At 38.7% G+C, this 27442-nt stretch overlaps 1 protein-coding gene across 4 annotated transcripts; it reads left to right on the forward strand.

The window, feature by feature from the left end:
• The first annotated feature begins 121 nt into the window (after positions 1-121).
• Positions 122-27201, forward strand: BACH1 (BTB domain and CNC homolog 1). 4 transcript variants are annotated; one of them, XM_035315578.1, is made up of 5 exons: positions 122-290; positions 11516-11810; positions 15633-17024; positions 18698-18904; positions 23652-27201. In XM_035315578.1, exons 2-5 carry the CDS (start codon positions 11574-11576, stop codon positions 24111-24113), a joined length of 2298 nt encoding a protein of 765 aa, XP_035171469.1. In that variant the 5' UTR covers positions 122-290; positions 11516-11573; the 3' UTR covers positions 24114-27201. The 4 variants fall into 4 exon arrangements, with proteins under 4 accessions (XP_035171469.1, XP_035171468.1, XP_035171470.1 ...); XM_035315577.1 differs by having other exon boundaries at positions 123-285; XM_035315579.1 differs by lacking the exon at positions 122-290 and adding an exon at positions 678-816.
• The last annotated feature ends 241 nt before the right edge of the window (positions 27202-27442 follow it).

A 27442-nucleotide genomic window follows, 5' to 3' on the forward strand; every position in this document is an offset into this window, starting at 1 on the left:
CAACGGCCACCGGCGGCGGCCGCGCGCATGCGCCGTGCGCGGGCGGTCGGCGGGGAGCGCGGCGCCCAATGGGCGGGCGGGGTGTGCGCGCGGGGGCGGCCCGTGTTGTCGGGGGTCACCTGACCGCCGCCAAGCCGCCGCAGTCGGGCCGCAGCCGCCGGGGCAGGAGCAGCCGGGGCGGAGCGGCGGGAGGAGGGAAGGAAGGAAGGGCGCGCGCAGGCAGGCGGTGGCCGCGCTGCTGCTGCTGCTGCCGCCCCCGCCGCGACGGCGGCGGCAGGCGCTGAGGTGAGGTGCGCTGCGCGGAGCGGCCGTTGGGTGTCCGTTGGGCGCCCGTTGGGCTGGGGAGGGGGGGAGCGCGAGGGCAGCACCGCTTTAGTTCGGGGGGGGGGGGGGCGAGGCTGAGGCGCGCTGCGCTCGGGCAGCCGCAACCCCCCTTGGTTCCCCCCCGCTGCCCCGCGCGGTCTGGGTGCCCGGCAGGGGAGGGAGGGGGGCGGCAGCGGGCCGGCCCTCCGGGCGGGCTGGCTGCGGGCCGTAAACAAGGAGCCGCAGTGCCCTCCGTGTCGTTGTGAGGCGCCGGGCGGGCTGTGGGGAGCACTGGGAGCCTGGTCCTGGAGCCTCTAAACCACCCGGAGCCTCTAAATTTTCGTTGAAGAGAATAAAAAGCAGGGTTCTGGTAGTAGAGATAACGCGCTGCGTACGGTTCCGTCACGCAGCGACTTTTGACAGACACGTTGGTTTGAGGCGCTTTCAGGAAGGTGTGTGGGAAAAACGTACTTAGCTGTAGTAATGAATAGTTGTCATCTGGAAAGAAATGCCGTAAGTTAGTTACACAGCTCCACAAATCGGTTATAGTCCTTTAAAGTTACACTGAAGGAAGAACAAGTGGGGATCTCCTTACCAAGCGTGAGTGAATGGAAGCAGTTAAACTGCGACGTCTTATTTTGTGGGTTGAGTTTCCCCTTTAAAGTCGAGTTTCCCCTTTAAAGGTGACTTGCATGGCATAATTCCTCTTGCGTGTCCTGACACATGTGAGTAAGTGGTGTGCGCGTTTCCAGGCGGTGAGGCCCTAAGGTAGCAAATGTGCGGAGAGAAACAGCTGCTGAAAGCAGAGGATCTGCATTGCATGCATTTCATAAGGATTGTTTTGAGGTGATTCCACTGAATCCCTTAGTATTTGAAATTCTTTAGGTGTACTTCTAGAGTATATCTTAATACAGAAATAATCTAAATCTAAACGTCTTCTAGAGCTTAGGGTTATGGTTTAGTGGAGGACTTGTTAGTGTTAGGTCAGAGGTTGGGCTGGGTGATCCTGGAGGTCTCTTGAACCTAGATGATTCTGTGATTCTGTAATCCACTTTTGTAGGGTGTATCTGTCTTGTGAGGTGAATGGAGGCGTAGTAGGTGGGATGTTCGGGAATTCTGCTTCACTGGCATATGAAGTAACCAAAATGGATGTTTTGACTTGCATCTCCTGTGTTATCGAGTGTCTTATACTCAAAAACACCCAAGACCTTAGTGTAATAGGATCTTAGTATCTCAAGGATATTTGAGCAATTAGATGTTAATGTTAGAATTGTCTGGTATTAGAAGCCATGCTCTTCACCAGGTCATTTTGGTCAGGTAGCACTATCACTGGGCATAGAAAAAATGTATCGTTGGGGGTAGAATAGAGGCATTTTTGTACTTGAGTGGTAATTTGAGTCCCAAATAACTTCCCAGTGGTTTGGGTCCAGGTCTTCTTGTTGTTATTTCCTCCCCTCTTCCCCCATTTGATCAGGTGAGAAAAGGTGTTCAGATAAATTTCTCACATTTCCATTCAGTCATCAACCTGGCTGTCTCCTTGCACTGGGTGGACTGGTGTGAGGGGAAGGATTGGTAGGCCGGTCGAAGGACTTGTGTCTCGGAGTGCTGGTGTTTTAGTTGCCCCTTTGAGTTTTGCCACTGAAAGTTTCATGAGGGAGATTTTAGGGGCCGAAAAAAACTTGGAGGTATTTATAGCATAAGTCCTGTTTATATGCAGTCCATAGTTAAACAGTGGTAACATGCTGGTTAATGCAAATGTGGGTAGGAACAAAACCTTAAGTGAGCAAAAAATAACTGCTGAAACAACCATGAAGTTATATGAATTCAGCCAAGTATGCCCAAACTGGGGATAATTTGTGAGGACTTCCTACAGCTTTCCCTGTCTTAATTTCAGAAGTTAACCATGGTGGGATATCAGGAGGGGGTGCTCACTGTGCTGAAATAAATCATAGGCTGTGTCGCAAAAGCAACTTCCATCTCCAGCAGCATGCTGTATTTTTCAGTTAAGGACCTTTTTGTGGTGGAGAGAGGTTTTGTTCTTTGGTAATGTGAAGGGAAACTACTGTTCTTTAGTGTTTTGTGTAAATGTGAGGTAGCAGGCCAGAGTAAAGCTCAGCTGACCTGTCAGCTACTGAAACTTTACGAAGAGGGAAGTGTCTTATGGAGGGTAAATTGGCTTTAGAAGCACTAGTGAAACACAAATTCAGTTTAACCATTAGACGTACACTGAAGAGTGGAAGACATAGCATAGGGTCATGCCTTTTGATTGACTGTATCTTAAAGGGTATCTTAAAGAAGTAGTCTTCAGAATCATGTTGAGATAGTGTTTTTGAGTGACTGCATTTTAACTGTCAAGATAACGCTTGGATCCCAGTCTTGGCCCATGAGCTAATACTTTCATAAGATATTAAATAACACTTGCTATTCCTATTACCATTTGAAGTCTGGTATTCTGTGTGTTCTTCTCTAAACAGAAATATATAAATATTGCGAATTCTGATCAAATTTCCATATGCTCTTCTGTTTCCATAGCAGTGTGTCTGAAGTTCTTCCTGATTCATGCCTAAAATCTTCTTAACATTCTGTTTGTTTCTCATGCTGTGAAGAAAGGTTGTGGAAGCAAATCAGAAGAGCTAAAAAGCTAGCACCACAAACAATGTTACTTAAAGATCACTTTCCAAAAAAAAAATAGTTACTTTGAATTGCCAATATATTTGCTTCTCAGTTCTTTCTGGGTTGTTTCTTGTGTCTTTTGTAAGTTAGGGTAAGATGCATTAGAACTACAGATGGTTAAATTACTATTTGTTATAAATATTTTGACATAGATACTTACGAACAGATTCTGACTGTTGTTTAAACATAATTAATGTGGTTTAACTGTGGCAAGGAGTAAAATATGTAGATATAAACACAAAGGTATTTGTCCTTTAAGGCAAGAGTTGACAGTAAGTCAACTTGTTGAGCATGCTTTGTTATTCATTTTACCTTTCATCCTAAATGAATATTTTCAGTCAGGGCATAGCCACCTTCCCAGGGTTGTAAATGGTGGGATTTTGCTGAAAAGAGTCTCTGAAATCCTTTCAGTCCTATTCGTTTTTAGCACTGAAACAAAACAAATCTCAAAATGATTCTTTTCTATGCCTGATACAAAATTTTAGTGGTGTAAGATATATTTTTTTTTCTGGCTTTATATCACCTTCTTAGGGAAACTGTTCAAACTTTTGCTCTGGTGAGAGTTCTGTGTCTATACAATATCCCTGCCTTCTGCTTTTTTTCTTTAAAATCCCAGCCTCTGGAGTCTAATGTCTACTAGGATTCTCAATTCTTTGCTTTTCTCCTCTCTGAGTTCTCATACAGACTGCAAGTAATCTAAAAAAGTGAATCTCTGGGCTTAAAACCTGGAAAACAAATCGTGACTGAGACTTGTCAGTTGCCTGACTTTCCATGACTCTTTTTAATTCTCGCTTGTGACTTGACAAGAGTCCAAATGCTGTGGTAAGAATTAAGCAGAAATGCAGCCTAATCATTTTTAAGAGCTCATTTTGTAATTAAGCTGTGAACAATACCATCCAGGTGTTTAGACTAATAAAGAATAGCTTAGAGTTTTAATTATGAATGTGCTAATCATCTGAAGATGAGACCTACATTCTTTATAGGAGAAAGCATTGTTTTTATGAACAATGCCAGTTGCTGTAATCAAAAGGGTTTTTTAATCACTTTGTTCTTTTAAGTCTTGTAGGACTGATGATGGAGAAGCAGTAAACATGAACACTAAAATGCTTGTTCATCCCTTGTCAGCATAACGTGAATCAGCAGCTATTAGCTGCTGTAGGCATTCATCTGTAACATAACTTCATTTCCTTAAAAGGCGAGGAAGTTGGGGGCAAGGACAGCTACAAAGCCTTAGAAAAAAGCATTTGCCATGCATTTCGAATAAACTGTCTCTTACCCAAACTGTTTTGTTTTAGCAGTTGTAAACAATAGCTGTCCCTTTGTGCTTTACGTTTGTGCAGGAGAGGTTTTTTTTTTTTTTTACAGAATGAAATAAATGTGTCTACTCTAAGGGAACTGAGAGGGAGATAAGTGATAAGCTTAAAGTTGGTACATCGGCATCAGAGGCAGGAATACCACTTGGATTTTGCTTTTGAAGTTATTTTCTTGTCTATAATTTTTGTCAACTGCACAAGTATTTAAGGGGTTCTGAGAGTACAGATAAATTACAAGCATTGTGATTGCTGAGCAGATGTTTACTGGCTGCTGCATGAGAAATCAATCTTGCCAGTTTGGTTTGATGATGATCACAACAGAAAGTGCATCTGGATGTCCAAGTTAGGTGGTGGATTCAGGAGAGGTGGCCTGCCTGAGCTTTGGAGCAACTGAGGATGAACTGCATTTGCTGCTTGCTTCCTTGCATTTCAGGAACTTTACCTGTGTAATACTGGAAATTACTGCAGTTACTACTGGAGATTGATAATCCAGCATGCCTTTGGAGGATGGTTGTTCACTAAGTAAAGAATAAGGAACAAGTTTTTGTTTACTTTTTCAGTAAATTGAGTAACTCTTGGGTTGGATAATTTACAGGAAATGTATTGTAGCAGAAGGTTGGGGGGGTGGGGAACAAAACAAACCCCTGTACTTGTTGACAGATTGGTGGTAGAGCAACACTGATACGTGAGTCTAGGAATAGAAGATTACCTCCTTTCAGGAATTTCTAAAATGGAGTTACTGACTGATGGAAAACAAAAGGCTGTTGTTCTTGAGAAGAAAGCATTAAGTTGATAGGTTTTAACTTCGATAGATTTTTTTTTTTTTCCTTGGCTCTTGCTAGTACCGTTACTGTCTTTGTAGAGCTTAAGACTGAAGAACCACATGCCAGTTTGAGCTGGTTTATTACCCCTCTTGCTATTGAGTGTATCACAGTCGATGGTAGCAAAGTACAGTCCTATGTTTTATTTGACAGCCTTTCACAGGTGATCATTAAGCTAGGATGCTCACTAGATTTGCTCAAATGCAGGTGCCTGTGGGTTCCCATTGAACTTGCTGAGAATTAGATACTGGGAGTTTCTCTTCTGGGTCTTTAGATTTGCCCCCCAGAGTCTAGATTGTCAGTTTGGCAAATCAGCCATCTCTGTCCTGAAAGTACAAGCCTCCTGGGTAGGAAAGGTCTGACCATTATTGGTTGGTTTCCATGGATTTGTATGCTCTGATTTGGTATTTTTAAGGACACTTGAAACACTCAACTCACAATGTTCAAAAAGTGTTTTAGTAAATGTGTATACAAATCATAGGTGTATCCTTCTGTCATTTCTGCTGTTACTTGTATTAATTTCCATCCTCAAACATCTACCTCAGTTCTAAGTGCCATTTTAGTATTTTTTGGCTGTTTTCCCTTTAGGAGTCTGAGAGCCTATGGAGCTGACTTCTATGACTCATTCATTTTTTCTGGTTGTGAATTTTCTTCTAACACTGCCAGTGGATCTTTCCAGCTTCAGCTGGTCTCACATGCAAAAACATTTGCTTTAGCTGTAAAGCATGTCCCTTTGTATGCTGAAATCTCTCACCTTTTTCTTTTTAGTGTTTGTGGTGTTTGAAAGCAGACTGAAGGATGCTGAATTTCTTCACCAGTATGAGAGCTGTCATGCTGTTATTGTAAGTTACTTAGTAGTGAAGTTCTTGGCAGCTGTCATAGGCAGGCGGGGACACTTCCAGCTGTTGTTTTTGTCTTCTCTGGTTAGAAAGAATGATGGAAGTATACAATAAACAGCTATAAGTGTACAGAACTGGTGTTATTTGGTTGTTTCTGAGTCAATTAAAAGCTTTGTTGTAAACTATATGACGTTGGGGGGATTTTCCAACATAGATGCAAAATGCAGGCTATTCCGTTTAAAGCTTCAGAGTCCAAAGAAGTTCTTAATATTAAATAGTATATTTCATTTATTTTGTCACTTCAGTTGATTTTTTTACAATCCTGTATGTTTGGCATTCATTATAAATAAAATATTTTGGACAGCATGGAAGTCCTAGAAATTCTCAGTAGGAAAGATGGATTTCTTTGGTAGTTGTTCAGCAGGCATCTTGATGAGTGTTGGGGTGATTACTTGAGGTAATTGCTGCTGATGTTAAAACTTGCAATGAGCCGATGGGTGATATTTTATTGTTTTCAGGTTTCAAATGCATTCTTAACATCTACATCCTAGTGCTGTTGCTTTTGGTTAGCAATAGAACTTTCCCTTTGGAATAGGATTTCTGCTTATCTTCCTTGTGCAACTGTAAAGGGCTTGGTCATTGGGGCATATCATGAAGCTTGGACTGAATGATGCAAGAAAAGTGGGCACTCCTTTTGAGTGTACATGAACTGAGTTTTGCTATCCTTTGCATAGTGTACGTAGTACTTAGCACTAAGTACTTCAGCTTCATTGGCAACTTGATGCTTCAGAGCTTCCTTCATCTCTGGCATAAGGTTTTCCTGTTGACCACAGGATGTTCATTTGCATGTGGGTTTTTACCCGTTGTAGTGGTGCTGCTGAGCATGAAAGTCACAGTTAATTTACCTTGAGCCAGATTTCTGAATGTGGACAAGAATTGTATCATGTGCACTGTTACAAGGTTTTATCTGGGTAATATGTTCCCACTCTTACGGTATCTATTCCAAGATAATATTATCTATTATGTTCCTTCTGTAACTTAGCAACTGCAGTTCCTTATAGCTTGACATGGACTTGACCAGAGTGATCATCATCTTTGGAACATATGCAATTAGAGTCAAATGGGGACAACGTAAGGTTTTCCTGAAGATCAGCACTGAAGTGACTCTGTACTTCCCTCCCTACCAGTACCTGTTCTAGAGGATTACTTAACCTGGTTTCTTCTGCCATCACCAAGGAGTTAAGGAGAAGTAACTTCTACCAATTGTAATCTATCAGATGAGCATACCTGAAGTCTGGTTTAATTTTACTTAAAGTACCTTACACTTTCTATACTGTGCAATTACCTCCATGTTAGTAATATAAATTAATGAATAACTTTGGTCATGTGAAGAAAATGAGTCCTGGTGAGATCTCTTATTTCCGGATAAATGTGGACAGGCATCTTGCTCTAATCTCTACACTGTATTCAAAGAAACTTTTCTTAACATTGTTGGCACTGCTAATTTCCATTAGGATCACAAGTATTTTGTATGTCCTTCTGAAAATGAATATGTATATATTAAGTCAATTAAAGTAGACGTGTCTAAATCTTCTGAAGACATAGTGATTTTACAGGTACCTGTTATTCATAATTTTAGTGTTGAGCCCTATGGTAGAAGGGGTGAAAAAATCAGTATAACTTCGCTATGAGGTGGAATAAGGTTTTATAGCCAGTACTTAGGAGATATTATTTTTGCTCTTAAGCAGAATATTCTTGATCAAAGTGGCTGCCTGATAAAGAATGGCAGCTTTACAGTCACATGCTTCGCTGTGTTTTCAAAGTAGATCTTGATTCATTCAGCTGCAAGTGTTCTTCCAGGTAGCTCTTATACTAGCACTTGTGTTAGTTTCTTTCCTCTCCCCTCAAGCCTCTGAGGTTATTAGGTGCCCAGAATTTCACATGAGAGGAATTTAAGGAATGCCTTTGTACTGACAGTACTAGTTTTCTTCCACTGATGGAGGATTTGTAGTTAGTGACATATTGTTTCTTCTTTAATCCTTTCAACCTGCATTATAAGGACTACTTTAAGTTTTTTAAGATCTCTTTGAATTCTCCTTATTTTTGATGGTGACTGCTCTATCGAATACCTTAATCAGCATTCTTATCTATTTTTGTTTCCTATCTTCTTTTGCATTCAGCAAAATGGTTGTTACGTTATACTGATTGAGTAAACAGGGATTTAGATATAGCCAAAGGCTGACTTGGAGTATTTCTACAAGTTATTTGTGCCTGCCTCTAGTTTGCTTTCCTTAAGTGTTCACTTGAAAATAAAGATAGCATGGTAGAATAGGAGATTGATAACTTTCAAGGAAGTAGTTTATCACTGTTTTGAGTGTCCTGCTTCCTTTTTTTTTTTTTTTAGTTCCTTGCATCTAAATTTTCTGAGGGGGGGAAATCTGACAAGTGTTTGTAGTAAATGAAGAGATGCAAGCTGCACACCTGTATTGGGGCAGGGAAAGCCTATGAAGGTCTGTGCCAGGGGAGCAGTTGCAGCTTGAGCTTGCAAGTTACACACCTTCTTAAAAAGCGCCATCAAATTGCTTTGTCTGCTTCAAACCTCTTACCCTCTTTGGCCATCCATAAGTAGTATTAATTGGAAATAATTTGTGGGTGCTCCAGAAGAATAGAGTAGGAGGAACGGAAAACAGTTTAGAATATATATATATATATTTTTTCTATTGGAGACAAGAATAGAGTTTCTGCTAGCATTGTTTGTGGATGTGTATATAATGACACTTTTATGGCCAACAGTATTCTGAACATAGAGTGGAAAATCTAGTTGGCTGTCATGACGTGCCATAATAAATGTGTGGCCTTGCCTTTATTACACAACTGGAAAACAGAATTAAGACACAGATTTGACCTTTGTTAGTACTTCTCTTAAGTGTGACAGATTTCTTACTGTGCTTAGATTTTCCCTTTTCCCATTTGATACTTTGTTTTCATGAGCATTCTTAATTTTCTGGTTGTTTTCCTTTTAATTTCTCTTTACCATATGTCAAGATTATTATTAGATTTTTACAGAGAAGACAGGTTTAGTGTTTTGGGCTTTGGTTTTTGCTTCTTAAAGGTTCTTAAATTTTGAAATGCTTAATGAAATGCTGCATCTTGTATTTTGGACATCTCAAACTTGTCTTCTGTTTAAAAAAGGTGGGGGCTTAACTCTATTGAAATCTTCACATTAGGAAGTATAGTATTCTGTCAGATTAAAAATATTAAATCAGGTTATACTCAAATAAAATGCTTTCCCTCTTGAAGAAACAGAAGGTGGTGTTTCCACGTAGAAACTTTTTTTTTGGCAGCAACAACATTGGAAATCTGTTATCAGTGCTTTAAGTGGGCTGCACAGGGTTTTGAAAGCACGTTGTGTGCCTTGTAGAGATGAAGTGGAACAGGTTCAGCTGTACTGCACACATACATATGTTAATGTTCCTCTTAAACTTCCAGGCTATGAAAGTGTAACGAGCTGGACAGGATACTGGAATGGATTATTTTATGAGGGAGAACCCAAGGGCAGCACGTTTGCACGGGCTGTCTGAGGGTTGTGAGGACTTGAAGAAAAAATAAAGAACCCCTAACTTGTTGCAACTAATCTTCTGACGCATTGGGCCTAGGTGCTCGGCCTAAAAGAGGTCCTTATCTTTAATACTGCCCCGTGATCCCCAGCTCCTTGGATTTAGTCTTCTATTTTGTCCTTAGTTCCTCATCTAATTGGTTTTTAGACCTTCCAGTAACAAACAACATGTGCTATAATATCTGAGGAATATGATAAGGATATTAACAACTTACACAGTTAAGCTGTGATGTTTAAGTAAACAAAAGTTTAGTCTTTCATTAGGTATATGGAAATAAAGATTCAAAGTGTCTTTTCTTCCCAAAATAAGCCCTTCAGGGTTAACTACTCAAGATAGAGCTATTTCTTAGTGGGAAAGCTCTGGTTTGTGTAACTGTCTTGAAACTTAGATTTTCACAAAACAATTTTTTTTTAAGTAAACACCCCAAAATGTACTTACTTTCTTGGTCAAGTCGTGAACTGTAGTTTTCTTGGTGAAGTTGAGTGTGCAGTATTCCATTAGGGAGTGGAAGGCGTGAATAACATTGACGCTCTGTGCTTTACTGGAGTCTGGATGTTTCAAAAGATCACTAAAAATGCCAGTATCCTGTGAAAATAACTGGAGCTGTGAGTAACTAGAAGTATATCTTGGCAGGGTAGCTGTCTTTTTTTTTCCTACTGTTCTGAAAAATGCTCCTGCCCTCTTCCCTTCACTTGTGAAAGCTTCCTGTATCTGAAAAGTGAGGATTCATATTGGCTACAACTTTATTGTTGTTGGGAGCTGGCATATCATAAACTCTGTTGAGCAATACAATAGTTGTGTAGTTTTGTGTCAGCAGCTGTCTGCAGTTACAGTAACCCTTGCGTAGAGTAGTCCAGTGTAATGGAAGTGCTTAATTTGTTAATGTAACACTAGTCCCAGTGACATATTTTCCTTGTAGATCATCAGCTAGTTCCAAATCCAACTTTTTAGCTTCTTGATCAAACTTTAGGTGTGAAGATGCTTTCTATTATGCCTTTTTTTCTCTTCTTGAAAGAAGGCTCAATCCAAAGAAAGTAGGAAGTTAGAAATGCAGTGTAAAGATTGGACTTGGAAACGGTGTTAAACTTTGCACTCTCTAGGAGGGTTGGCTTTTCCTAGCTCTTTATTTCTCAAACACCGGGAGTTCAGGAATAGCTTCAGGACACTTTAGAGTTTATTTCTGAGATTTTGATATTATATTAGTGTTATTATCCAATGAATACTTCAGAACTTTGTTCTATCACACCATTGCCAGATGATCTGAATCAGTGTTCCATTATGAAAGAAAACTTCTGACAAGCATGATCCAAGTAGCAATGAGCAAAAGGGCAGGAAGAAGGCTGCATTGGGGAATTAATGCAAGTGGAGAATAAGAACTAATGTGCTTAAAAAGTAAAATATTTGCTAGAGAGAAAATGAAAGTGTTTTTTTGACTGCTAAAACAGTAAGAATTGTTGAACTACTTTTTAAAGAAGATAGAAAATTTTTTTACTCTGTACTGGATGAATCAGTAAACAAGTAGTTCATGTAGCATCTTGGTGGATTTTAGCTTAACAGTTCTGGGTTTTATTTCTCTTTACATTTCCATAGTGTTGGAGTTACTAACTCCACAACTAAAAATCAATGCTTAAATAATTTCTAGGCATTACAGTAAAGTTGTTATTAATGACTTGCTGAAGAAAAACTGTTCTGTATCCCTGAAGTCAAGGGAAAATGTTTTTTTTGGTCTGTTCAGCTATTAAACCAATACTGAAGATGTACATATCAAGGTTTGGAAATGTTAATTGCTCATAAACATGTATTTGTGGTATCATGAATGAAATATTAGGTGTTAAGCTTAGTCTTAGAACAGGCAATGCATGTTTAACAGTTTCCTTTTGTGTTCTAGTATCATCAGTATGTTCCTGCTGGATATGATTTTTATGTACACTATTTTTTTCTTTCTCCAGATTGGAAGAATAGAAGCATGCTTTCCACTGAGACTTACACCAACAACTGTGATACAGAATGTCTCTAAGTGAGAAGAATAGTGTGGTTTTTGCATATGAGTCTTCAGTACATAGTACCAATGTACTTCTCAGTCTTGATGATCAGAGAAAGCAAGATATTCTTTGTGATGTCACTATTTTAGTGGAAGACCAACGATTTCGGGCTCACAAAGCTGTGCTTGCAGCTTGCAGTAGTTACTTCCTTTCAAGAATTGTGGGCCAGCTGGATGCTGATCTTATCACTTTACCAGAGGAGGTGAGTGTCACTTACTTCTGTATTTTACCTGTCTGTTCTTCTAATCTGTTTTGTTCAAATCTGTTTTACAGTAGGCTGATGCTTAATGGAGATTAGAAATTAAGGAAAGAGCTGAGGTGGAAGGAATTTTTGAGTTGTAAAGCTGCCATTGATTTGACGTAAAGGCTAGACAGATCTTAGGGTATATCACAGACTGAAGATAAGTAAATACTGTGCTGGGGAGTGTGTAGGGTAGAGCTGTTCAATGAGGTGTATATTACTTTTAAAATCGTGCACCAGATTCAAAGCATATGAGCTTGTCAAAAAACAGGTGTTTAACATGGACCTCAGATGTTGAAGAGCCACTGCAGATCTAGCCATCCTATGCGAAAAGGGAGTACTTCTGGAGTAGTAAACAACAAATGAATGGTATTAATATTTCAAGCTTTACACCAGCATCATCAAGGATTTGTTTAAGAAGGTTTGAGAAATACAACCATGCTTATATTCCTTGCTTACAGTTTACTGTAGTTTTCTTCAGTTCCCCATCTTTTTTTGCACACATAATTAGCAGCTCGATCTTTCTTCTGCTGCGAAAATGTATTGCAACAACTTGCTTTCTTTTTCCAGTTGAAATCCATACTCAGATTGAATTCGAAGGCATGCAGTGGAAATCAGCCAGAACCTGTCATCCATAGGAAAGAAAATTGATTATTAGATACCTGAAGCATCCAAGACATTTAAAGATTTCAGTTGGTATTTAGTTAAAAGCATTCAAGACACTTAAAGATTTCAGATGGCATTTACTTAATAGCATTCAAGGCACTTAAAGATTTCAGATGGTATTTATTTAAGAGGCATGAGGCAAACAAATGTTTGGATTTTATATTAACCACTGTGCTTGTAAATGAAAAATCAAGAGCCTCCAAGTGCTCTGTGCCCAGAAGTAGCAGTAAGCTTAAGAGTTGATTGGTGCGTGATCATTGGCTTTCTGGGAGGTGGCTTTTGGTAATCAGTCTGGTAAGGGGGATAGAAATAATATGCCAGTTGTTGGTAAGTCAACTGAAATAATTAAAGCAGGTGGAAAGCTGCATGTCAATGAATATTTATAGTGACACATTAGTGACTTTTTCATGTAAAGAGTAAACTGAGTGCTAAATGTAATGTATCAATGTATTCACAGTAAGCCTGTATCTCATTAAAATAACCCCTTCACTGTAAGTTTCTGTATTCAGAATCTTTCTGATTTGATGAAAATCAGAAAACCAAAAGGGATCAGATAGTCTGTTTAAAGAGTTTCAGTGATCTTTGCTATTCTCTGATCGATGACTTCGTAACAAACCTATACCATATCACATTACCACTACGTCACTTTTACTCAGCTTCCTTACCATGCCTGTGCATTCTTCTTCCCCCTTTTTATTCTTGATAGCTTACTATGTTGGTAGCCTGAATATCTTCCCTATTAAAAGCAAAGTAATGAAAGGAGCTGATAAGGAAGGGAATTAAGGTGATGGGGACACAAAGCTGACTTTTGGAGTAAAAGAGAAGAAATAGTGACATGTCAAACTTCTGGAAAGATAGAAAATAGGATATTAGAAGAACAAGAAATGTACATCAAAGTGTGTGTGGGGGGAACAGTCTGTTGTAAAACACTGGTGTTCCCATGGACCTGTGAACTCAACCTGAGTTAAAAGGGAACCAGAGTTTGTAAACAAAATGGAAGAATTTAATAATCCTGATACCATGAGTGAGATGAGTCCTCATATTTAGCATTTAGCATTACTGATGTAAGAACTGAATATGCTGAAGTAAGAAGCAAAACCAGTGATTAAAAGATAAGATTCACTGTTAGATCTCATCATTTACTTGATAAGTTGCTGAATCTGAAAATGTTTTTGAGCTTGTCTTCTGGGAACTGCTGAACACTCTGAAATGAGTCAGTTTATGAAGCTGCATATATGAGAGAGACAAATACTAATCACGTGGTTTGGTTAAAAAAAATTCTAACTTTTTCAATCATCCAAAGTATTTGAAATTTAAAATGAAAGATACCAGTCCACAATCTGAAATACCAAAATATTTTTGGCTTTAGATTGGTTCGTATACATTATATTGTCAAAACAAACCACTGACATGTTGCTGTCTGTTGTTGTTTTCATACTAATGTTTTCACTAAGATCTGGAATTTGAGCCAAAATGCAAATGAAATTTAATGGCTTCTGCAAGACTTGCTTTTTAGGGTCAGTCAGCCCAAGAGTCATTCTAGTCTATCTTGTTTGAGGGTAGACATCTAGAAATATGTAAGAGAAAGGATAAGGGGTATAGTGTTTTTTCTCTAAATATTTCATGTTTTAACAACAAATATATCTACCTTATGTAGGAAAAACAGTTCTGAAATATCACTGTACTTGTTCTGTTTGGTTATATACATGAGTGTAATTTGTTTGTAAACCTACTATAATGATTTGTTGGCTGTACTAGGTTTGAATACTTCTTGACAACATATGGATGAACTGTCTTTTCCCTGCCTGTATTTTTAGGGATGAATTAATGTGATGGTGTAATCAGTATTCTTGTCTCCAGAGAATACGTGAAACACTATTTTAAGAATCCTTTACAATAAGGTCATAAGACTTCTCTTTTTTTCAGAATGTCTTTTTGCTGAACTGTCTCTGTGCAGATCCCTTCAGCTGCCCTTCATGTGGTATTTATTTTTTTAAAAAAGGAACTCAACTGATTCATAAATCAAATTGTGTAGTAAATTATCTTGCTAGCAGAAGAATTCAGTATAGTTCATGCATTAATATGGCACTTCATTCAGCATAAAGCCCTGTTCTTTAAAATAAAGAAGGGTACCAGCGTGGGATTGAGTTTGAATATAAATAATGAACGTATTGCTTCATCTTGTCTTTGCAGAGAGGCTAGTGGAAGTATCATGTAACTTGTAATATGATTGTCTGTTTACACTTTCCTACTTGATTCCTTAGTAATTTTTTTTTCTGGTGTAGATTTTGTTCAGTTTGTGATGATACAGTTTTGCTCATCTTTGAGTTTCCTTTTAGGTAACTGTTCTGCAGTAGAAACTGAGATGATAATGATGGAACTGTTCCAGTAAACCTATGTACTCCAGAGAGGCTTTAAACTGAGAATAACTGCTGTTGGTGTAGTGTTTTGGGTACCATTCTTTACAGCCATGGGAAGAAGAAAGGAGTAGAGTAGATACAATAACAAATAATATGTGGTAAAATTCCATTATTTCAAAAAGTTTTATATCAGTGATGCATTAAACTGAGCAAATAGCAATAATTGCTCTTCAAAGGAATAATTAATGCCAGCAGCATCTTGATCTTATTCTAGGGTAATTCATGCATAACTTCAATTTGAAAGATATTTTTGTAAAATTGGAGTTCGGTTACTGGTTTTCAGTATACAGCAATATTTTTCACTTGTTAGTACTATTTAAAAGATTCATTACAGTGAAGAAGATAACTGCCATAAAATATACAGGATAAAATTGTATCAGAAGATTTGTTTTACAATAAGTGTGGCCAGTCATACTCTGTGGAACAAATCTGTTGCTTTTCTCTTGTTCTCTATCTTGATGGCATGCTTTGCTCACTGGTAAATGTGAATTCTGCGTGTTTAAACCCATCTACAACACTGGAGCTGTAACTGGAAACTTGGCAACTGAACTGCCCGCTGTACTGAAATTGGAAACACGAAGCCTTGTTCTCTTTCATACTGTATGTCCTGGTCGAGAGGAGGCAAGTGAGAGTTGGTTGTGGATTCACCAAGAAGGAAGTTGGCCTTACTAATATTTTCTTTTTTTTTTTTTAATAGGTAACCCTTAAAGGATTTAGTCCCTTGCTTCAGTTTGCATACACAGCTAAACTTATCTTAAATAAAGACAATGTGTCTGAAGTTTGCAAGTGTGCTGAATTCTTGGGTGTTCACAACATTGAAGAGTCCTGCTTCCAGTTTCTCAAATTCAAATTTTTGGACTGTAAATCGGATCAGCAAGAATGTCCTAGGAAGAAATGTTGTACACAACATTGTAAGAAAGCAAACCCTAAAACTGGCAACGTGGATGATGGAGACCTAGAAATTGATGATGAAGCAGAAGAACTTCTAGAAAAAGAATATATTCAAACATCTCACACAAAGCTCTGTAAAGATGAAGAAAATCCTAAAACGTCACCTACTCTCCAAGATAACACCAATCAAACCTGTGATCCATCACATATAGAAAAGGGTAATGTCTCCAGCTCATCTTCCCAATGTCCAAAGTACAGGAAATTCCAGAAAGCTTTTGGAAATGACAAAGTTCATACTACAGAGTCCAATTCCAGTATTAAAGATGCTCAGGTGCCACCAATTGCAACTTTTCTTGAGAAGGAAATATCTGATAATGATGGCACACGAAAAGCTCAGGAGTGTGTACCTATGCAGCTGGTCTCCAAATGTGAAGAGACTCAGGTAAAAATGGAAGAAGGGGAGGAAGACAATGAGAAAAAGGAAGAGTCAAAGAAGGATTCTGTGACTCAGAGTGTTTCATGTCCTGTGGAGAAAATTGATGTTGCTGCTTTCCCTCAGAACACTGCTGCACCTCATGGACTTAATTCTGTGTCTTTTTTGCATACATGTGAGCAATATGGTAACTTGAATTTCAGTGGTGTGCAAAACAACACAGTCTTAACTGAAAAAACTGTAACAAGTACTGGAGCTGGGAATGACAAAATTGAAGGTCAAGATGATACACCTTTGAAGGTTGATTTGTGCACTAGAGAAGCCATTAACATTACATCAGCAGGTGATCGAAGCAGTGTGGAGAGAGAGATAGCAGAACATCTAGCAAAAGGGTTCTGGAGCGATATTTACAGTACAGAACCCTGCCAAATCCATTTACAGTCTGCAGTTCTGAAAGAATGCTCGGAGCCTGTATATTCGGGGAAGAAATCAGAGTGTCCGTGGCTGGGTATCAGGATCAGTGAAAGCCCTGAACCTTGCTCTCAACGAACTTTTACAACATTGAATTCTGTCAACTGCCCCTTCATAAGTAACCTTAGTACTGAAGGATGCTCCAACAGCTCTGAAATAAGCAGTGGAGATTATGTTCAGGGACAACAGCAAGAACAGTGCCCCTATAATTATGTGATAAGTTTAGGAGAGGATTCGGAAACTGACACCGAGGGAGACAGTGAATCCTGTTCAGCAAGAGAACAAGAATGTGAGGTAAGAACATCCTTGTGTATCTTTCGCTTACGTGTATTTTAAGGCCCTACTCAGAAACCTGAGTCCTGTTATTTTGATGTGGTTGCTTGTTTTAAAAACTTGGGAAATTAAACTTAAAATAACCATTTGAAGATCTGTATGGGAGATCACTGTTAATTCAAGGAGACTTAAAAGTTTTGTAGGGTACTGAAGTGATAGATGCTTAGGTATTAGATCTCTTCAGATACTTCTCTGAAACAACTTGATCAAAAGATGTTAGAAGTATTTTAAACCACAGCATGTGGATTTTTTTGTCTACTTCAGTTAAACATAACTAAATTTCATGGTCTGTTTTATAGAAACTTAAAAAGTTCCTGGTTTTGGTTTGAGGTGAGAAGGTGGGAGAGAAATAATACTTCAGTTTTCCTGCAAAATGAAAATTAAGTTTTCAAGCTGCCTACAGTAGCTGTGTACTTAAAACTGCTTTAATAGCATCACCGTCTCCAAAACTTTGGCTATACTTGTTCCCTTGAAATGCAGAAACTATTTGGCACGTCTTTTCTACGTGTCACCGCTTTGGTAGCATTGTAGACAGATGCTGTAAGCAGTCAAATCTCAAAAGGATTTTCTGTGTACATAGAATGACTTCTGTCATGGTTCCTAGAATTGTAGAATTGCAGTGCAACTCTGTGTGGTGGGACCTTACTGAAACTTAAAATAAGTGAAAGCTGCCATTCCTGTAGAAGGTTGACAGGCCAAAAAGGGCCAGAATTGGCTTAAAAACATTCCTCATCTTTATATTGCAAAGAAGAAAATGGCCTCATAGCTTAAGGTAATACTTTGCCCATTTGTTTGTCTGCTTATTAACCGGTGATAGCCAAACACAAGAAGGGTGGTAGTTCTTATTTGCTTTTTAAGTGAATTCCAGATCTTTAACCACAGCAAGATAACATTCTACTGTTTAGTGTACTCAAACAGAGGGATTAAAATACTGTCTTTAATTGGGTGCTCAATAAAACCTGACACTTACTTTGTAAAGATGGCTTTTGGTATTTACCAGGACTGTATGATCTGTGTGTTTTCTGTAACTGCTTCTATAGCTCAGGTGTAAGTACTCTGCTTGTAGACTGACTTAATAGCAATAGCCTGATCCTCTCTTCTCCAGCATTAAGAATTATAAAACAAATATTAACTGCCAGTAACTTCTCTACTTTAAGTAGATGCTTGTTTCGTACTAACTCTTCCTACAGTAAAGTATAAAAATGGATACAGAATACACTCTTAGTAGCAGGTTAGAGGAAACTTGAGACTGCATAATGATTCTTGACACCTATTTTATGTGTCCATAACTTAACCATAACTTAGTTTTAGCATCTATTGCCTAAGTGATTTGCTGTACCCAGGGATCGATTTTTTTCTTTTTTTTTTTTTTTGGTCCTACTCTCAACATTCTTCTGAAGAGCTAGTATAAATGCGCTCAATTATTTCTCCCATCCTTGAGCTCATCCATTTGAAATCCCTGGATTTTATCCACCTCATCTGATGGCTATATTATTTTGCTCTTGCTTCTGAGATTAAGGAAGAAAGATAAGTGTTGTGATAAAGAATGCTTATAATTAAAGACTTGAATTGACCTGTTGGAGTATGTGGAAACCAGTTTCACCTTTGACTTACAACTGTATCTTACATTCTAGGTAAAACTGCCATTTAATGCACAAAGGATTATCTCACTTTCCAGAAATGACTTCCAGTCATTTCTGAAAATGCATAAATTAACTCCTGAACAGTTGGACTGTATTCATGATATCCGAAGGCGAAGTAAAAATAGAATCGCAGCACAGCGATGTCGTAAGAGAAAACTTGACTGCATACAGAATCTTGAATCTGAAATCGAAAAACTGGTATGTATAAATATTCATTACTAATATTGACTTGAGTCTTTCTTTAAATGTCGTCTTTGGATATCTGCCAGTAGCTTGAGGTGGCTTATTATTTTATCCACTTAAGCTCAGAGAACTTTCCGTCTTTAACAGATGACTTCTTGATAACAGTTCTAGATTTTTCTGTGCCTACACTAAAATGCACGCTGTTCCTCTGTGTTTTTCTGTGGTAAAACTTTATCACAGCGTAATTCTCGGTGAAGGCTGTTTCAGAACTGCCATCAGTATTGAGCTTAGTTACACAAAACGATTCCCACATTGTCATCTTATCCTGCTCAGTTTTCTACCTCTATGTACTTTCTTGCTTTGTGCTTTTTTTTCTTTCAACTCATAACCCTTATGGTCAAGTTTACTGTTACAGTGTTGTTGGTATTTGTTCTTGTAAAATATCAGCACAGCCTGGTAAACTGTTTCTTGAATCTTGAATCTTAAAAATGAGACACGTGCAGAAAGGCAGAAGATACAGCAGAACTCAGGAAGCTGCTTGCAGTTTTATCAGTTTTATCAAGATTGTAGCAGAGGAATTAATGTATCCAAATTTTTCTACAGGCATCTGTTTACATATGCTACTCCTTTAAAGTGATAAATGAATGTGTAGCTTCATATAGCTGTACATAATCTGAAGTTCTTCTGGCAAGAAAGTTATTGTGGATGTTTTTTTAATGTTTGTTTCTGACCCTCTCATTTCAGTTTTGTTGTTGATTACACCAGATGAACTAAATAGTTAGGTTTACTGTACTTTTGTTTGTGGTGATTTAGACTTTGTGCTCTGTATAGATGAATTTAGTATCTTTTTTTTCCTTCTGACCTTAAAATGAAAAAGAAAACAAAACTAGAGCAAAGGACCAGAGGCTAGAAACTTATTTTCCAGAAATGCTTCATCTTTCACAAAATGTGATTTTGTGAAAATGTGATTTTCCTGCAGCAAATGAGAGACTTTGAGGGAAGGCTGAGAGTGCCATACAACCCTGATGAGTTGACAGAGCAAGTCTGTTCAGTGTGCTCAGTGAAGATGTTCGAGTGGGGAGGGAAATCAGGTGGTTGTGCTAATAAAAAAATATTACTCAGGCTAAGCAAGAAGCTGTTTCTGACAGCTCAGAACTCTGTTTCTGATGTCTTATGCGATTTCTGTTTGTTTTGTAACTTTGTCAGTATTGTGCAACAGTTTGGGGAGAAAAATTTAAAGACATGATTCATCTGCAGGATTAGACCTGTAGTTGACTAAACAACAATTATAGTGTAGTATCTTTTTTTTTCTGTGGACCTACGCTAGAACAGAATGAGTGTCTGCTGTTTGACAGAGAGAGATCATTGTACGAGTGGTAGACAATGAGCATTGAGAACTGTGAGGTGAGGCCTGAGTTCTGAATTGTGCTCTAGGTACAAATGTTTCCTGTTGCTTTTTTTCCAACTGAGCGGGTAAATTTCTTCAGAATTTCTTGAAGACGCTGTTTGAAGCTGTTGAGAGCGTCTTAGGGCAGCTGATGTTGTGCGCCGTCAAACCTGTGTTAGTTGTGCACAAATACAGAAACTGAGAGACTTGTCTAGACATAATTTTTGGGTGTCTGGAAGAAGAGACATCTGAAGAGTGTACGGTACACACCCAGATTGCTTTGTGCATGGTGACTCCTGCCGGATTGCTGCTTTTCTGGGTCAGTCTTGGGCCTGAGAATCTGGTTGCTCTTCTCACAGTGTTCTCTGTCATGTGGCTCTGAGAGAGGATAATGTGGTATAGTTGGAAAACTTTGGACAGGTAGATAATACTCTGTGTACTGTTAGGAAATGTTATTTGGCAAAACAATTCATACTGGTTTCCAGTTTGTACAGTGTGTTGTCTTGTATTGATGTCTGAGTTTTTGCTTATCAGGTTTTTGTTTTTCTCAGATTAAAACATAGTTGTGGTGCATCCACAAGAAACCCCTCTATCTGGGGCAGACATTAACCCCTTGCATTAGCGGAGGCTGGAGACTGGCTGGGGAGTAGCTTTGCTGAAAGGGCCCTGGGGGAGTGTTCTGGGCATGAGCATGAGTCAACAGCTGAGCATGAGTCAACAGCTTGTCCGGGCTGAAAAAAGGCTGTCAGCATCCTGGGTTGTATTAACAGGAGCACAGCCAGTGGTTTGAGGGCAGTGATTGCACTCCTATACTTAGCACTTGTAAGACTGAATCCAGAATATGGTGCCCAGTTTCGCCACTGCCCTCCCTGTGCTAGAAGGACCTCAACAAATGAATAAGGTTAGGAGAGGGGTCCCTGGGACGGTCAGGGATGAAGTACTTATTTGAGGAGAGGCAGATGAAATGGGGCTGCTTCTGCTCAGGAAGAGATGGTTGTGGGGAGACCTAATAGCCACCAGCCCACATCTGTGGGGAAGTCATCAAGATGATGTAGCTGTTAGGAATGGGAGTACTCCCAGCAGGTAGTCTTATTCACAGCAGAAGAGCTGGAGACCCTGTCATAAACAGAAATAGGAGGTTTCAACTGGATATATGGAAACCCCATTTTACCAATGGGGACAGGCAGGCAATGGAGGAGGTTACCCACAGATGTTGTGTGGGCTCTGTCCTAGGAGGTTTTCATGACACCACTGGATAAACCCCTGAGCAGACTGATCTTACCCAGAGGTGACTTTGCTCAGGCTACAGACCTCCTGAGTTGTACCTTCCTATCCAAGTGAATCTGAAAGTCTTAAGCTCCACTTACATGTGAACAAAAGTAGTACTGTGTTGAATCTAACTGCTCTCTGAGAGAATTAGATTTAGTTGTTTTTCTTGACCAGCTCTGTACAGAAGGTCATCTCTGACCCTGGGTCTGGCAGGGGTGGAGTTAACTTCCCCACAGCAGCCCCATGGAGTGTTGTGTTCAGCAACTGCAGCTAGAACAGCCCTGGTATCGCACCAGTGTTTTGTCTATTGCTGAGCAGGGTTGGCACGGCATCAAGACTCTCCTCCCTTTTTTCTTTTTCCTTTAAACGATCCTTATCTCACCCTGGAAGCCTTTGTTTGCAGTCATATTTTCTCCTCCCCCTACCTCTTCCTTTGAGGACTCCAGTTGGCCATTGGTGTGAAACCACCACCACAGACCCCCCCCCTTGTATAGCACATATAGTCTTTGTTTATTGACCTTCCGGGTGAGCCTTTGTGTTCCTGCTGTTCACTCCTGTTCTTTATATAGGAATATATGTGGGCCTCTCAGGGAAAGGTTGACTTCCTAGAAACAGCTCTTTCAGAACACCTGTGTATGTGTATCCACCTACCTTGTACTTTCTCACATCAGAGTTTTAGACTGAGGGTACTTGTGAGGGGGAGCAAAGGACAGCTTGCCTCAAGAAGTACTACTTCCTTGGAGATCCTGTGGCTCAGGGGGAGGATGTGTCACTGCATGACAGGCCATAGCTGTGATCTAAAATGCAATTGAGATCTTGTTATATATGTTATAGCAAGGAGAAATGCATGACCTAAATAGATTCCTCACCAGAAGTGAGAGTTTTTAATTTGCTGATTATTTTGACCTCCTAGTTAGTATTACTTTGCAGTACTAATATAATGCAGCTAAAATTGAAATGCATTAACTTGTTAACAACTTAAGTTCCCTACCCCCATCTTGCACTGGGAAAGATATTTCTGAGTTTGTGTTAAGCAACAGTCCAGATTATTTCATCAGTCCGTGCTGTACAGCTGAGTGACTTTGCATACCCAAAACGTGCGTTTCAGATTAGGAGATCTGGCGAAGCCACACTCTTTCTAATCTCTTTAGGCAAAAGAGGCTGGCAAAAACTGCTTCCCTTGCAAAGTGCTGCTTAACACTTTCAAAAAGAAATTGTAGAGGTTGCAGTATGAGTTTCTCCTGCAAGAGGGAATGTGAGAAGAAATAAAAGTAATATTTCTAAGAACGAATTGATGTAACCCATGATGATTTATTTCTCAAAAGCTATTTAAAACTTTGTGCAGAAACTGAAATATGTGTCTTCAAAACTCTGCCTTTTTAAACTAACTGTAAAAAATGTGTTGGTTTTTTTTCTTTCAGCTACTTCATTTGGGTTTTATTTCCTGTTCTTTGTTTCCTCATTTTCTTTTCCTCCAGACATTGCTTGTTGACATCATTAGGCTACCCCCTCTAGTTCTCTATGTCCTTGCATCTTCAACCACTTGTACCAGAAGTCTCAGGAAAGATTATGGTGTTGAAGTAAAATAAATTTTACTGTAGAAACAATTCTGAAGTCCATTGTTTGTTCTGTGGTGGACTTAACACTTCTTGAGAATTTAATTTATTTTCATCTAACAGAGTAATATCAATACTGAAAATGTGATGTCTACTTTTTTACACTTAAATTTTCAACGTAAAATCTCCATGGAAACTGCGCTGCTTAATGTTTGGTTGAACTAACGGGTGGTAACAGTTTAGCTGTGTTATCCTGTAGAATTAGTGTTTTGGGAATATTTATAGTAAGTGGAGCTAGGTTTTATTTAATAAGTAAGCGTTATTCCTTTGGCTGTCAGCATTAGTTTTGAAGTTTTATGCTTTGAAAAGAGACTTCAAATAGCTGAGCTGACACTTCAAGATAGGGTAGGATTGTTCTTTTAGTAGGCATTTGGTTGTCATTGTTGATCTTACAGTCTGCTGAAATAAGGAATTTGGCAATGTTATTTACAGACTTGTTTTAGTTTTTTTGTGTTAAAATGTGTGCTAAAAAGCTATTCTCTTTTTGCAGCAAAATGAAAAAGAAAACTTGCTGAAGGAGAGAAATCACATTTTGTCAACTCTGGGTGAGACAAAGCAGAATTTGACTGGACTTTGCCAGCAGGTGTGTAAAGAAGCAGCCTTGAGTCATGAGCAAATACAAATACTTGCGAAATATTCTTCCTCAGATTGTCCGCTTTCATTTTTATTCCCGGAGAGAGAACGAACAGCGCCATCTGATAGCGAGCTCACAATACCAGCGGGTCTAGAACTAGCAGATGGCCTTTCAGGTGTTACGTCTACAAATGAGCAGAGTTCCTGTTATCCGTGTGTGAAAGGTGTGTGTGATGCACCATATGATCAAGTACAAGAACTGCATCCAGCTCCTGTAAGAACACTGGAGAAAACTTCACTCGTGGAACAGTGTGGACAGAGTGGTGCTATCACAGACTTCTGTCAGCAAATGACTGACAAATGCACTACAGATGAGTAAATCTATTATCTTCCTTTTGCCAGCCTCTCAACATTGCGATTTAAAGCGAGATTGAGCATTATCCTAAAGTAATTTACAAAGTGAAAGTAAAGAGAACTTTCTTTTAAAACTACATTGACAACTACATGGTCATTATATTACTTGGCAAGCTTTGGGTTTGCTCTGTGTAGTTCTAGAGTGTAATTTGTACGTGTCAGCCTTAGAGCTTTTTCTGTGTGGTGATGGCAAGGAATGTTCAAGTAAGTTGTTTGAAAGTATAAACTTTGTGCACAGATGTTTATTTGTGAGGAAGCTTTCATTCAGGTATCAAGTAGCCTTCACTCTGGTTTATGCCACAGTACCTAATGCCACTCTACATCTCAAGATTCCTAACATGTTTATGCACAATGACTTCTGTACATGGAGTGCTTATCTCTTTAAGATGTCTTTTTTCTTCTGGCAGACAAACTTTAAGAAGTGTATATAGCTTTATAAATGTTTATTTTGTAGATGGGTTAGGATAACATGATATTATGAGGAGATTCTGGCAAGTACTTTCTGGAACAGCTACCTGCTTTCTGCTGTTCACGTCCCTGTACCAGAGCCACCTTTTATTGAATATTTGCCTTTGTCTTAGCTTTCCCATGTGGTGTTAAGATGATGGGAACAGCAGAGGTGCTGCAGCATACTGCTCTTTCTCTGTTTGCAGGAGAAATAACGTATTGGAAAGGCAGAAGCTTGAAATTGATACAGTTCTTTGCTTATACAGTGTGCATTGGATCCTCAGGCATCTGAATCCCAGGTGCTTGTTAAAATTCAGTGATGTACAGTAACTTACTATCCTAGTACCTTTGAGCTTGCTGCTGTTTGTGATGAGTTGGAATTAAGTATTGTGAAAGTTTAAGGACAAGTGGCTTTGTTTTTGTAATTATGGTATTCAGGCACCAAATTCTTCATAACTTCAGTGCCTAATTGCATTTTAAGTAACCTCTAAGTCTATAATCTCTAAGTCTAATTGCCCTCTGATCACTGGGACCAGTAAAGATCTATTTCAGAATTTTAATCTTCAGGATAATTTTATGGCTAAACCTGTAGTGCATTTTCAATGGCTTGTGTTATAAGTATAGATATATAAAAATATAATAAGGAAAAGAGCTGGAGGGATTTCTTTTATTTACTTTATGAAGGAGAAATTCAGCCACTAAAATAAGAGAAATTGAAAGTAATCCCCTCCCCTTTTTTAAAAAGACTTTCACGTGGAAGTAGATGCATATTGTATACTGATGATTGCTTTGTTATTTAGATGTTGTTCTCACACCAGAACTAAGTATTGAACTTCACCACAGAAAACTTTGGTTTTGCTGGTTTACAAAACATGAAGAATCTTGTACAAGCCAGTGGAATTCTTCATTTCCTACCTCAGAGTGTATATTAGCTGTTTGTGTCTTCGTGTGCATGTACAGTAGGCAGCAACTAGAGCAAAGGACTATTGTAAATACTACTTTGCATTTTTTTTCTTGCAGTGAGACAAAACTTGCTAAAGAAACTGTTTGGCAAGGATCTTTTTTTTTTTTAATTCTCTTCCTCTTAGCAGGTAACATAGCATTAATAAATAAAGACTATTAGGCCACTTATTTAAAACAAAATTGACAGATTTCAACAGTACTTCTTGTAACCAGCACCTAATACAAGTGACTACACTACCTCAATAATGCAATTGAAAGTTAATTCAAATCTCTAGTGATATCCTTGGATTTTCATAATATATCATATTTTAAGGGGGAAAAATGTTAATGGAACATACCTTGTATAAATCAGTGCTTGCAGTAACTGAAGTTCAGAAATAAATACTATATTGCAGACATGAGAGTTCTACTGCTTCAGAAGTATTTTCAGATAATCAAATTGAAATTCTTTTAAATTACTAGGGTTTATATATGTTGATCCTGTAATGTATTACTCATGAAGCTCTCTGTGTCTGTTCTCCAATATCTGTATATTCCTGGTTAATTTAATCCTGCCTCCCTCATGTACTGCCATCATGGGCAGTATATTACCTTAAGCGTCCGTTCTGCTTAATAAGCAAGCCAAGAGAAACAGTAAAAATGAAGTCCCATACCCTCGACTGTCTATCACTTTTTAAAGTTGGTGGTATTTGAAACGACATGGATAATGACATTAAAGCATTGTCCTATAATACATGTACTCTAAAATGCAATTTCTTGGGTTAAATGTTTTGTTATAAACTGGTGGAGCATGTACATAGAGAATGACTGGCTGGGAACTTAAATATATCCAGTGGCCCATACCCCGACTCACCTGGCTGTGAATGAAACCAAGTCTGTGGTGACCAGGTCCAGAGGTCGGAATATCCACCAGAAAGAGTTGTGCTCCACTGCCATGGTCTGATCAGATGCATCTGAATTCCATCCAGCAAATGTCGCAGGGCTTCCGGTGCAGAAGTTACGGCTGTCTTTTCACGTTGGGTTAGGCTAAAATTCATGTCATGTATTTAAATATATGATGAACTTGTTGAAGTTTGAGGGTAGGTTTTTGCCTAACCAGCTGCATCTAAATAATTTTTAAAATATTTATTTAATACAGTAGACATACAAGTTGCATGTTGACTTCTATAGGCTATATCATCAACTTGCAAAAGTTAAGAATGAATGACAATTTTATGATACCGAATTCTCAGGTAAACGTTTTGGAGTTTTTCCAGTAAAGAAATAGTCAATTTTGAAATTGTAAAATACTTTGTTAAAGCATGTTTTAAAATACTTTGGACAGAATATCTAAAAGCCATAAGAGTATGGTGGCATACAGATTGTAAAATAAACAGATAATTCCAACAGTTGATTTTGTATCTTTCATAATTCAATATTTTCTAAGACTACAATAAAAACCACTATCCTTTCTACAGAGGCTTTTCTTTTTTTTGTACACATCTTTTGCGGTGACAGTGTTTATTGGTGTATTACTAACTTCTGTAGTACTACTACTACATTTCTGAAAGCAGTAGCAAAATAATTTATATGGTCTATAAATTCCTGAATAATACACACAGCAGTGAACATTACTAAGTTGGAATAAATTTCCTGTAAGTTTATTTGATGTTTATTGTGTCCTGTTCTGTTTGAGTGGGTTTTCTTCTTTGGGGAACTTTGAGTTTTTGATTTGGGGAGAGAAAAGAGGTGAATAGCTGGTTAATAAGATACTGTATAGGTTTGTTGGTTCAAGAAAAAACACAAATGACAGTCCAGATGAGTGCATGAGATAGAGGTGGAAGCATCTTTGCAACTGTAGATAAGGTAGGTCCTGTTAAGTAATTAGGATTGCAGAAGAGCTGT

Source organism: Oxyura jamaicensis, chromosome 1 (genome assembly GCF_011077185.1).
Source record: "Oxyura jamaicensis isolate SHBP4307 breed ruddy duck chromosome 1, BPBGC_Ojam_1.0, whole genome shotgun sequence".
Taxonomy (NCBI): domain Eukaryota; kingdom Metazoa; phylum Chordata; class Aves; order Anseriformes; family Anatidae; genus Oxyura; species Oxyura jamaicensis.

Coding starts and splice junctions, on each gene's coding strand:
- BACH1 (XM_035315578.1), top strand. CDS start 11,574: ATGTCTCTAAGTGAGAAGAATAGTGTGGTTTTTGCATATGAGTCTTCA. Junction 11,811..15,632: donor TTATCACTTTACCAGAGGAG/GTGAGTGTCACT, acceptor TTTTTTTAATAG/GTAACCCTTAAAGGATTTAG. Junction 17,025..18,697: donor CAAGAGAACAAGAATGTGAG/GTAAGAACATCC, acceptor CTTACATTCTAG/GTAAAACTGCCATTTAATGC.